The sequence below is a fragment of the Bos indicus genome, chromosome 21 (genome assembly GCF_029378745.1).
Source record: "Bos indicus isolate NIAB-ARS_2022 breed Sahiwal x Tharparkar chromosome 21, NIAB-ARS_B.indTharparkar_mat_pri_1.0, whole genome shotgun sequence".
In the NCBI taxonomy this organism is placed as follows: Eukaryota; Metazoa; Chordata; class Mammalia; order Artiodactyla; family Bovidae; genus Bos; species Bos indicus.
In genome coordinates, this window is record NC_091780.1 from 34737650 (window position 1) to 34750469 (window position 12820).

General features: G+C 54.0%; 1 protein-coding gene across 2 annotated transcripts in view; it reads right to left on the reverse strand.

Annotated features, from left to right (window-relative positions):
- Positions 1 to 2191: 2191 nt before the first annotated feature.
- PML (PML nuclear body scaffold) overlaps positions 2192 to 12820 on the reverse strand; it is a 57151-nt gene continuing 46522 nt past the window's right edge. Inside the window, exons 8-9 of one of the 2 annotated variants that reach the window (XM_019983721.2) lie at positions 5670 to 5820; positions 2192 to 4687 (exon numbers count right to left, since the gene is read on the reverse strand). In XM_019983721.2, the coding sequence (XP_019839280.2) occupies positions 3909 to 4687; positions 5670 to 5820 (930 nt within the window). In that variant the 3' untranslated portion in view covers positions 2192 to 3908. The remainder of the gene's footprint in view (positions 4688 to 5669; positions 5821 to 12820) is intronic. The other variant, XM_019983724.2, reaches the window with a different exon arrangement.

The window sequence follows — 12820 nt, forward strand, 5'->3', positions numbered from 1 at the left end:
CTGGAGTGGGGTGCCATTGCCTTCTCCAAGTCACTTCATAGTTGTCCTTAAATCAGACCTTTAAAGAATTCTCTTTTAGCATCATTCTGAGCAGCCAGATTCCAGAAATCAGGGCATTGATAGGCTGGTTATATATTTTCTGATAGATGTTAAAATAAATACAAAGTTGTCAACACGTTAAAAATGCTTCTCCATGCACCATCTACTTAAAGATACCTGCCACGCCACCGGCGGTACGCGTGGCGCTTTGGAAAAGATGCTGCCATCACGAGCCTGAGCCCACACCACGCCGCTCCCCATCCTCAAGGAGCAGCAGCCTCAGCACGGGTCTCAGTGGGGCTGCAGCGCCCTCTGCTGGCCAGTTTGGGAGCCTCTCCGGCTCGACTCCCCTTCCGCCTGGGCTGGAGCCACAAGGAGGGACTCTCTCCGACTGGACGTTTGATGTCACTAGCGGTGTAGTTTTCCTTCGTTGTGAGGCGTGAAGAGAAGTGAGAAAGGACCCCCTGCTGCAGGTGCAGGGGCTGGGGCACTTGGGGTGCAAGGTGGAGACCCGCCTGAGGTCGGAGGAGGTGGGTACAGGGCGGGGGCTGGGCCTCGGGCAGGTGCGGGGTGAAGGGTCAACTCTGAATTACGGAGGATTGTCAGGGACGGGACTGAGGGATTGGAATGAGTCTAGGGTAGATGTTAAGGGCAGGGCCGGCCAGGGCTGGATGAGAGGAGGGTGCAGCTCAGGGGAACAGCAGCACCCGGCGGTGAAATTGTGCAGGTAAAAGGCAGGGCGAGGTTGAGATGAAAATGGACTTGCAGATCACCTTCCTGGGGGTGTCAGTGAGCTCCTGGGCCTCAGAAGGGGGCCCTAGAGTTGGGGAGGGTTGGGCAGGGCCGAGCTGGTTGTCACGGGAAGGCTGTTTTCAGCTCCAGGTCTGTGTGGTTGAAACCTCCCATCTGGGTGTTTAGGGGGCGCAAAGCCACCCACTGCTCGACCACTCCAGGGTAGACTCCCTGGCTCTCCTTCCTGGGACCCAGGACCAGCACACCCCACCCCAACCCCACTCCTTAGTTCTCGGCTCCATCCCAGAGCTTGTTCTTCATCCCCCTGAAGGCAAGCCCAAGTCCTTTGTTTACTAAGATCCAGTATCTGTTTATTTTTCTATTGTTTATAAAGCAATAACACTGTCATCTTGTTTGTTGCTAAGATCTTACATTTGTGCAATTCTTCATACATTAAAAGGCTATTTTCACAAACGTCTCCTTACTGGTTCACACAGGATCCTATGAAGTAAAAAATGACCCATCTTATACCATGTTACAGACTGGGAGCCTGAACATCAGTGAGCTTGATGCAGCAGACCAGAGTCAGGGGCTACTGAGTGAGGACTGAAACTCTGCCCTGGCTTCCAGCCCAGCAAGCTTGTGGTTCATTGACATAGGTAAACCTGAGATCGATTCAGAGATTCAAAGCACAGGGGAAGTATCTGGATTTGCCATTAGAGACTTGGACTTCCCAGGTAGCACTAGTGGTAAAGAACCTGCCTGCCAATGCAGGAAATGCAAGAGACACGGGTTCGGTCTCTAGGCCGGGAAGATTGCCTGGAAAAAGAAATGGCAACCCACTCCAGTATTCTTGCCTGGAAAATTCTATGGTCAGAGGAACCTGGCGGGTTAGTCTATGGGGCCACAAGAAGTCGGACATGGCTAAGTGAGACAGGTAGGTGAGGCTAAGGATGGGGGTACTGATCAAATCACATTACCTGGGTCCTCACCCAGGCCGGGGGGCACTAATTCCTACAGCGCCTTTGCCAAGGGAACCCCCGCAGGCACTAATGAGAACTCCACCTGAGATGGCCAGGGTACAAAGTTACCCAGCAGGAGGCAGATGTAAAGTCCCTGGTCTCTCTGGTCCCTGACTACCTCTAGGGGGTGATTCTTGAAACTGGTGCTTCTTTCCCTCCATGTGGTTACCCGCCCTTGGAGATGATCCCAGATAGGTCCACCCTGGTATCTCCACTTAGAACAGGGGCTTATGTCCTTGAGACACTCATCACTGAGCAATGAGGGGTTCTCAGCTCTGTTGAGTCCTGAAAGACGCCCTCACAAAGAAGAGCTATGCCAGCTAGCTTCCCCTTCACCAGGCAAGAGACTGCTCAGGACTCTGGGGTGGGTTGGGCAGTCTGTGATTGGCACACCAGGCTTTGAAGATTCACATCTTTATTAAAGGCTTTGACAGTGGCGAGAGGGCTGAACAGTCCTTTGCTATAACAAATGTGATCAACTCCATCTGAAGGAAGAAAGCCTTGTGGGGCTGGCTTGGAGCTGGAAATCAGCAGGTTCAGTCTTGGGGTGGGGCTGGGGGGAAGATACGGTGAGGAGGGGCCCAATTCCTTCCCTGCTGCAGCCAAGATGGTCATCACAGGCAGACTGAGGCTCCAGCCCCCTCCTCCCCTCACCCAGCCGCTAGTTTTACCGAGCTTCAGAGCCAGTGCCTACTTTTAAGTCGGAATCTGATTTTAAATGCATCAGAGTTCACTATTAGAGCCAGCACTCTCACATGGCAACAAGTTCCTATGTGATCCCTCTGTGGGTCTTCAGGGTCCCCAGTGGGTGGGGGTGGGGATGTGGGCACACAGCCTTCACCCATGTGAAAGCTGAGGCCATGGGGGTATCCCCAGGATCAGGGCGTCAAGGAAGAGGGATGGCAGAGGGGCTGAGGGGAAGGGGCAGTGGTTCCGCTAGTCAGATGAGACCACCTGCCTGTGTTCCGCTCAAGTTTGGGGGCCTTAGTTAGCTTAGGGTTGGGGCCAAGGGCTCAAGAACGAAAACCTCCTTCACCACTGCCCCAGAAGCCTGCTGCTCATTCCTAAAACCCCAGAATGGCGGGGCTAGATGAGAGCTCTGGGACCATGCAGGATAACCAGCCCATTTTATAGGTGGGGACGTGGGGGCTCAGGAAGGGGCCCTTTCCTGGGTCCCACTCGGCGCACACAACCAGAGCCAGGACTTCCTCTGCTGCTCCACACTGCTTCTCCTGGGAGGGCAGTCTATCAGAGCAAAGGCGCTGAAACTTGGCGGGCCTCAGAATCATCTGGAGAACCTGCTAAAGCAGTCTGCTGGGCCCCACCCCAGAGATTCCCATGCTGCAGGTCCCTGGACTCCACTGAGAGCAGTGCTGGGTTGGAGGTCACCCCTTGGGAGGGCTTGGGGCAGGTGGTGGCATGGCAGAGAGAGAGAAGGGCCCAGTGTGGCCAGCAGGAGGGAAGCAGGCTTGGAAGGTCATGTCTGGAAGCAGGGAGCGGCAGGGAGTGGCAGGCCCCATCTCTGCTGAGAGGAGGCCCTTTGAGGGTGAAAGTGCCCCAGAGGGGACATGAACTGGGCTGGCCTCCAGGCAGGCAAAGGCTGGAAGAACCCAAACCCTTCAGGGAAGGTTTGGTTTGAAAGGCACTTTGGTACCCGTGGGGCCCCTGGTGGTGTAGGCAGTGTCTGTGGGTGCTGTCAGCAGGTCCCCTGGGGCCATGCCAGGGCTCAGGAAGGAGCAGTAAGGGCCCCTCTGAGGTTGGCTGGGGCAATATGGGGGCTGCTTCGAGAGCCTAGCGACCAGGCCTTCTTCACCAGGGACCCCGCCCTGCCCCTGGTTCTGGCTCCTGGAGTGGGAGGCCCAGGGGGTCTTCGAGCTAACTCATGGTGCTCTCAGGGCCACCCAGGGATCTGGTGGCCTCCGTCGGGTGGTTGCTTGGCCTTGGAACCTTCTCTGTGGAATTTTTAGAGAGGTGGAATTTGGTCCCGGAGAAGGACCAAATGACAAGGGAGATAACTGGGGACCAGGACCTGGGAATGCTGTGGTGGGCAGGGGCTGGCTCAGGGACCCCATCTCTCTCTGTCCCCAGAGAGTCTGAGCTAGTCAGCCCCTCCCCTCAGGTCTGCTGCGTAGCCCTTTCTGCCAAGCTGTGGCCAGCCGGAGGGGCAGCGACGCCTCCTGCCCCTGCCGAGGCCGGCGCCCCCAGCAGGCCTTCGAAGTAGGTGCCTAGAGAATGCAGGTCGAACGCAGGCTGGGACGACGTGGGGCTCTGGAGGCTCAGGAATCGGTTGTACTTCCTCAGGCCGCCCTGCGGGTCATGGTGGTGTGCGGTCAGCAGCTCTATGAAGGTGACCTTGTGGAGGGCCAGCAAGCGGGCCTCGGCCCGGGGCAGGATGGCTGCCCGCACCAGGGGCTGCAGGGATGAGAAGCACTGCAGGCTGCTGAAGGGGTGGACGTGCAGGGCCAGCTGGGGGCTGGGGGACACCTCGAGCAGGCGGCACAGGTCGCGCATGGTCAGCACGGCCGCCAGGGCGCTGCGTTCGCTCATGTTTCTCGCCAGGTAGGTCTTGGCCAGGCTCTTGAGTTTGAAGCTGCTGGCCCCCGGCACGCACTCCCGGATGAGGGGCAGGGTGGCTAGGAAGCCCGAGATGGACTTCTGGAACTTCCCCAGCATGTTCATCTCCTCCAGAGCCTGGAAGAAGCTGGGGAGACTGGGCCCCCACAGCTTATAGCAGGCCAGGATGGGCTGGCGCATGCTCGCTAGGAAATGCAGGAAGTGCTGCAGTCCCACCTCCAGGGAGACAGCCTTGGAGTACACGTTGAGCACCTCGGGCTGGATGAGCGCGCGGAACTGGCTTTCCTGGTTCACGGCTGCCAGCTGGCTAATCTTCTGGGCTGGGCAGGAGAGAACGGCAGCGTGAGGCCTCAAGGGCAAGGCTAGGGGCACCAACCCCACCATCCAGAGACCCCACCTTGGGGCCTGATGGCAGGAATCAAGCATCAGCCTCAAACGCAGCTCTGACCCTGGCTCTGATAGGGATGGGGGTCAGAAGGGGAGGGGGGCTGCCCTCCAGGCCCCCTTCCTCCCCTGCTGGGAGTCCTGCTCCCCCCTGCCCTGCCACGTTCCGGAGTTCCCCAAACCCTTTCACTTCGGGTCCCTCCTGTCTTCTGCCAGCCTCCACCCACCTACACTAGGGACCCCTCACTGCTTCAGCCTAGCCCCTCACTCCCTTTCCCCTGGCCGCCAACCCCATCAGCCATGTAGCTAAAGCCCTCAGCATCAGAGTGCTGGCTCAGACAGCACACCTGCCCAATCCACTCCATTCAGAGCATGGCCCCGAATCTTCCAGTGAGGTCTGCAAACGGCTTCCCTGTCCTGTGAAATACTCGCTGCTTGTGTCTCCCTGGGCTGGCCTCATGCTGAGCCCAGGCAGCTGGATGGGACCCAGCTTCCTGCAGGGCCAGGGTAAGCACCGCGGAATTGAAGGAGAAGGGGTCACATTTCTCTGTGACCTTGCAGCAACCATGGAAAGAATGGGCTCTGTACTCAGCCTAAGGCTGTGTTTGGATTGCTGGTGTCACCTCGGCGACTTTAACGTTGCGTTTCTATTTAGAAGTGTGTTCCCAAGGCTCCCTAATGGAAGCACCAGTCAGGGAGGGACTCATGGAGGTGCTTGCCTCATGCCTCAGGCCCTGGTCAAAGCAGACGTCCTTATTCAGAGAACCAAGTTCAAACACCCGAGAGTCCCCGGGAAGTGCGGTGCTCTGGCCACAGCTCAGGGCTCTCCCGGGCTCACAGATGGCTCTGCCTGCACTTATCCTGGGGACTTAGGGACTGAGCAAGAAAGGGTTGGGGGGTGGCCACCGGAGAACCCACTTTCATTGTCAATCTTGAGGTCAAAGAAAACAAGGGGCTTGTCTTCCACCAGGGAATTGGAGGGGCTGTCGTCCAGGACTCCGAGGGAGCTGGGGCCCTCCAGCTGGAGGTCACTGGACTCGCTGCTGTTGTCGGCCAGCTCTCGGGAGTCCTGCAACACAGAAGAAACCAACAGGTCAGGGGGCTATGGGGGCCGAGAGCGGGCAGCAGCCATGTGAGCCGGTTCCTTGTCAACAGGCGTGTGTGCTGGTGTGTGTGTGAGCGTGGGGCGGGGGGCGATGAGAGTGCGTGAGTATGTCGGGGGGTCTGTGTGTGCCTCAGGGAGGGCCTGTTACTGGGAAAGAGGGGGCACTTCCAAGCGAGTGCCTGAACAGATGTGAACGTGCATGCACACGTGTGAGGGTCATGCGTGTGAATCAGGGCACGTGTCTTAGTGCGTGAGTAGGATGGGATCATGGGGGCAAGTGTGAGTGAGTGTGAAAAAAGTGTGGGAATGAATGCAAATATTGTGTGTGTGTGTGTGTGTGTGTGTGTGTGTGTGTGTATGGGGGGTGTGGGTTTGTGGGCCTGCGTTGACACAGGTGTGTGTGCAAGTGTGATACTGTGTGGCTGAGTGTGCACATGGGTGAGCAGGGCTCGGGGGGAGGCTCAGGGAAGGTGTCGGGGCTGAGGTGGGCAGGGCCCAATGTGTCTGCTCCTCGCTTCAACTCATTGAGCTGACTCAGAACAAACATCATGAACTGGGGGGCGCTGGGGGAAGGAGTCCCATCTCGAACCTCAGGTGTTTCTCTGGAAGGGGCAGGACGCCTGGCTTTTCTTGTCCCCCAGGTGAGCTGAGGGCCCGGCACCCTGCGCAAAGGAGAGGGGAGGGCCGCCCGGCCCCTGGGACGCCACCCCTAGGGGGCACAAGGCGCCTGGCTGTGAGAGTAGTGGAGAGGCGGCGGCTCAGACCCGGGAGCCCTCTGCCATTTGGCGTCCAGAAGACAGCTGCTTAGGCAAGCAGGCTGGGGCTCCGCCAGGCTGGGCACCTGAGGCTCTGTTCTCCACCAAGGTGTGAACGCTGTTGAAGGGCCCTGGGGGTGGGAGGGGCTCTAGCTGTAAGCGTTTAGACCCCCGGGGCTGGGGCGAACGAGGGAGGTAGAGCCTTTCATAATATAGGTAATTGCTTATCATCTGCACACCTGGCAAAGCTTGGGGGCCCGCTCAGAACTTCCTGTGTCACCTATGGATATTAACCAGACACCAGGAGGAAGGGACGTGGCCACTGTCACACGGCCTGCTGAGGGCACTGCTGGGACAGAGTCCAGAGCGGGCCCCAACCTTGCCCTCTGACAGACTGCCCTGGTGGCTGACGGAGTTGGCCTCGCCTGAGGCCTCTCTGAACTCTGACGTCTGGCTGTCGTCCCTGGCCTGGGGCAGAACTAGCCTACTGTCTTCGGCCCTTCCACTCTCCAGGTCAAACCTCTGTTTTACTGAAACTTCAGCCAAGTGCAAAGTCTTTGCTAACCACAACTAAAATGTGCTGGGATTTTCCTGCGAGTGGCTGATTTCTGCTTTATGTGCATTTCATAGCCCTCTCCAACTTCCTCCTAGGCGCTGATAAAAACAGACACTCACTGAGTCCATATAGAGCTGGTTTGGCTTAAAGCAGCCTGTGAGTTTTCTGGGACTCTATATCTGAGGCCCTACTTTGACAAAATGTAGGCCTTATGGATCAGTATCCTCGAGTTGGCCACGCATCCAAGGCTGGTTTGGCATGTCCTGCTGAGTCTCTGTCATGCTGTCAGGGCTCCCATGCCTCCCTGGAGGGAGCCTTCTCCGGGAGTCTTCTTTGAAGTTGCTAGAGCAGACAGGAGACACTACCTTCTTCCCCCGTGGGAGATCTAGTTGTTTCCTGTCTCCAAGCTTCCAGTGCCTGTTCCGATCACAGGCAGGGGTGCTCTCACACTCGGGCTGGTGGAAACAGCTGGACTCCCCTTGCTGCGGCCTCCCCTGCGCTTCAGGTGAAGTGCCGTCCCCTTGGCCCAGTCTTCTCTGCCACCCACCGACTTGGCCTTCCCCTCTTCCTTCTTCTCTTTGCTCCAAACTGCCAAAGCCCTCACAGTGGCCCTGAGTGCTTCCGTCTGTCTTCCGGGACTGTCTCTTCAGGCTGGAAAGCCAGCGCCTTCTCTTCAGATAGTCCTTTCCAAGACTTGATCTCCCTGGAGAGCAGCATCTTTGAGCTAACTTCCCCATCTTTATTCCAGGGTCACTTATGATAGCCACGAGACCCTCACTTTTTAAGAGCTTCTCGTGGCCCTGGGGTCATTCTCTCTTTTATAGTCGTGGAAATATCCTTTGTCCTGAACTTACTGAAGACCCTGCTGGCCACCTTAATAAAAGAACACCCCTTTCCATTGAGTTGTCAAGGGAGGGAAGGCTGAATCTTCCAGCCCAGACTCCTCTTCCACCCAGATTTCTCTTGCCCTTGGGGACGACCATAAAGTATGGCTACTCCACTGGGCTGGTCTCACAGGAATGCCTTCCACTGAACTCCAGCTAGCACTGCAAGCAGTTCCCCATCCCTGCCTTAAATCCCAGCAGTACAGCTGGGAAGTACTGACATTTAAAAAAGACTTTCCTAAAGACCCAGGGTTAACAGAATCAGCACAGCTGATTATCCAGCTGATATCCAGCTCTGATGCTGGATATCTTTCTGTCCTTCCACGCCCCCCACTGCCACTCCTCAACCTCATTCCACAATCAGGATTAAGGGGGTGTAGGAGCATGGAGCATAGAGGGGGAGAGTAGCAGAGACCTGAACCCAAGAATCCAGGAGAGGGCCTTTTGTTGGAAAAAGCTTGAGATTTGCTTGGAAGGGAAAGGAATGGCAGCAGAAAGAACCAGAGGGTGGAGGAGATCAGAGCCCTCATGTGAAGACTGGAAAGTGGAAAGTGAGAAAAGGCTTTGAGGGACCCGTGAGTAGGAGATGACGGTGGTGAGTGTGAAGGGATGAAGGATTTAAGGAGTGTTGCCGTGAGTTATGAGTTGTATTCTCTGTAATAGTCTTTGAAAGATGACTATATACTAGATAATTGGTTAATGGACTGTGTTTCTTTGACTGCAAAACTGAGCCATGTGGGATCTGGGATATTTCTCAGGATACACAGACAATCAGGATACATGTGCAATCAGGTTCACGAACTCCATTTCACTCATCTTCATCACAGTCAACTTAGCAGATTAACCACATCTCAACTTAGCACAGCAGGTGGAATGGCCATACTGAGGTGCTCCTAGGAAGCTGCTAGCTTATCACCTTTCAAAAAACCTCTAGGAGGTTTATCTGGAAAGACCCAGCATCTCCCCTTCCCAACCTGGATCATATGCCAGCATGTATACGTCACCTCTGTTCAAGGCTGATACGTACACAAATGAGCAGCATTTCTTTGACACAGATATGCAATCGAATCCCTCAAGAGGAGAAGGGGGCGACAGAGGAGGAGATGGTCGAATGGCATCAACAACTCAATGGACATGGTTTGAGCAAGCCCTGGGAGACAGCGAAGGACGGGGAAGCCTGGTGTGCTGCAGTCCATGGGGTCGCAAAGTTAGACACGACTTAGTGACTGAACAACACAACCACCTTGATTGTGCATAAGCAGTTTAAAAAAATCTTTATGTCCAGGCTGAGCCCCAGACCAATATAGTTAGACTCCCTGGGGGTGGGACTCAGGAATCTGTCCTTGGTAAGACCCCCAAGTGATAGCAGTGCACAGCCAGGATGGGGAACAACTGTCCTAATTACGGGTTCATTCCACGTTTGGGCATCAGCAAAGCAGACAGAAGCCAAGCTCTTTGCTATTCAACATTCTCACCTGAAGTATCTAGTATTGACATTAATGCTAATTTAGAGGCCTTACAAATAGCTGTGAAAAGAAGAGAAGCGAAAAGCAAAGGAGAAAAGGAAAGATATAAGCATCTGAATGCAGAGTTCCAAAGAATAGCAAGAAGAGATAAGAAGGCCTTCCTCAGCGATCAATGCAAAGAAATAGAGGAAAACAACAGAATGGGAAAGCCTAGAGATCTCTTCAAGAAAATTAGAGATACCAAGGGAACATTTCATGCAAAGATGGGCTCGATAAAGGACAGAAATGGTATGGACCTAACAGAAGCAGAAGATATTAAGAAGAGGTGGCAGGAATACACAGAAGAACTATACAAAAAAGATCTTCACGACCCAGATAATCACAATGGTGTGATCACTCACCTAGAGCCAAACATCCTGGAATGTGAAGTCAGGTGGGCCTTAGAAAGCATCACTACGAACAAAGCTAGTGGAGGTGATGGAATTCCAGTTGAGCTATTTCAAATCCTGAAAGATGATGCTGTGAAAGTGCTGCATTCAATATGCCAGCAAATTTGGAAAACTCAGCAGTGGCCACAGGACTGGAAAAGGTCAGTTTTCATTCCAATCCCAAAGAAAGGCAATGCCAAAGAATGCTCAAACTACTGCACAATTGCACTCATCTCACATGCTAGTAAAGTAATGCTCAAAATTCTTCAAGCCGGGCTTCAGCAATACGTGAACCGTGAACTTCCTGATGTTCAAGCTGGTTTTAGAAAAGGCAGAGGAACCAGAGATCAAATTGCCAACATCCGCTGGATCATGGAAAAAGCAAGAGAGTTCCAGAAAAACATCTATTTCTGTTTTATTGACTATGCCAAAGCCTTTGACTGTGTGGATCACAATAAACTGTGGAAAATTCTGAAAGAGATGGGCATACCAGACCACCTGACCTGCCTCTTGAGAAACCTGTATGCAGGTCAGGAAGCAACAGTTAGAACTGGACATGGAACAACAGACTGGTTCCAAATAGGAAAAGGAGTACGTCAAGGTTGTATATTGTCACCCTGCTTATTTAACTTATATGCAGAGTACATTATGAGAAACGCTGGACTGGAAGAAACACAAGCTGGAATCAAGGTTGGCGGGAGAAATATCAATAACCTCAGATATGCAGATGACACCACCCTATGGCAGAAAGTGAAGGGGAACTAAAAAGCCTCTTGATGAAAGTGAAAGAGGAGAGTGAAAAAGTTGGCTTAAAGCTCAACATTCAGAAAACGAAGATCATGGCATCCAGTCCCATCACTTCATGGGAAATAGATGTGGAAACAGTGGAAACAGTGTCAGACTTTATTTTTTTGGGCTCCAGAATCACTGCAGATGGTGACTGCAGCCATGAAATTAAAAGACACTTACTCCTTGGAAGGAAAGTTATGACCAACCTAGATAGCATATTCAAAAGCAGAGACATTACTTTGCCAACAAAGGTCAGTCTAGTCAAGGCTATGGTTTTTCCTGTGGTCATGTATGGATGTGAGAGTTGGACTGCGAAGAAGGCTGAGCGCCGAAGAATTGATGCTTTTGAACTGTGGTGTTGGAGAAGACTCTTGAGAGTCCCTTGGACTGCAAGGAGATCCAACCAGTCCATTCTGAAGGAGAACTGCCCTGGGATTTCTTTGGAGGGAATGATGCTGAAGCTGAAACTCCAGTACTTTGGCCACCTCATGCGAAGAGTTGACTCATTGGAAAAGACTCTGATGCTGGGAGGGATTGGGGGCAGGAGGAGAAGGGGACGACAGAGGATGAGATGGCTGGATGGCATCACTGACTCGATGGACATGAGTCTGAATGAACTCCGGGAGTTTGTGATGGACAGTGAGGCCTGGCATGCTGCAATTCATGGGGTCGCAAAGAGTTGGACACGACTGAGTGACTGAACTGAACTGAACTGAGAGGTCCTTGGCTCCTGAGGAACTTTCTCAGCACTTGAGCTTACAATTGGGATCAGATTGGCCAGACACACGCATGCCTGTATTTTGCAGCCAGAAAACCCTAGCTCTTGCAAAGCCTGAAGGCCCCAGAGATACCGCACATGTTATCTGTTAACCCAGATGATCCCATTAGCCAGCCTGTGGTCCCTACGGCCCTCTGTCTCCTGCTCTGGCCCCTCTGCAGGCTCCAGGGGCCACGGCTCCCATCTTCTCAGCCAAGCACCTGTGTCTTTTTCTGATGTGCACACTCACCAGCATCATGGTCCCTCCCCTGGGTCAGTTGCTCCCCCGGGCCTTCCTTCCACTGCCGGTCACCATGCACTTCTTCTGGGGGCTGCCCCCTCGGCAAGGCCACCTCCTGCTTCCACCTTGTCCTGTTGCTACCAGGAACTGGGGCATCTTCTGTTCCAAGAGTGGGTGAAGACATCTACCTTTTTCTCCTTTGGCTCTGTTGACACAGGGCCCGCAGTAGAGGTGTGGCTGACCCACCTCATTTTTAAACACAGTCCTCACCCCAGGTCTCCAGCATCAGACCTGGGACTCCCTCTCCACCCCAAGAGTACAGCCCCACTGCCTCTCCCAGCAGGGGCGAGGTCTCTGACACAACACCCGAGCTGCTCGAGCAGCCTCTCCCCAGCCCTGCCCACCACACCAGATCAGTGCCAGAGCCCTGACATGTCTGGATTCCAGCCACTGACACAGCTGCAGCCCAAGCTGGGGGCTTGCATGCCCTGGTACACTTGGAAAACACAGTATCTTAGCAGGCCACTATTCCACAGGCGACGTAAGAGACGTGAGTTCAACCCCTGGGTGGGGAAGAGCCCTTGGAGAAAGAAACAGCAACCCACTCCAGTATTCTTGCCTGGAGAATCCCATGGACAGAAAAGCCTGGTGAACTACAGTCCATGGGGTCACAAAGAGATGGATACAACTAAAGCGACTAAGCAGGCATTCCGAAGCTCTCACACAGCGGCAGGACGGATAAAGGCCACAGGGAGGGGAGGACATGGGAGCCGGGAGCATCCTGCAGACATCACCCTGCCCCCTTCTGCTAAGGAACTCTGGGAGCACCAGGGGTCTGGAAGCGGGCATGGCAGGTGGGTGAGAGACACACCTACTTAGGAGGATCTAATTTGTTTGCTTTGTAAAAAAATTTTTTCCCCAATAAGTTTCAGACTCCCGTAATGGTTAATTTTAAAAACATGTCTGAAGAACGCCCACACAAAAGTAGTGAGCCTCTGGTTCCCTTGCCTCCAGACCTGGTCTCCAAACACGAGCAGCTGTTTCTAATCATTTAATTCTTTGTAACCTGAAATGCACTTCTCCTTCCT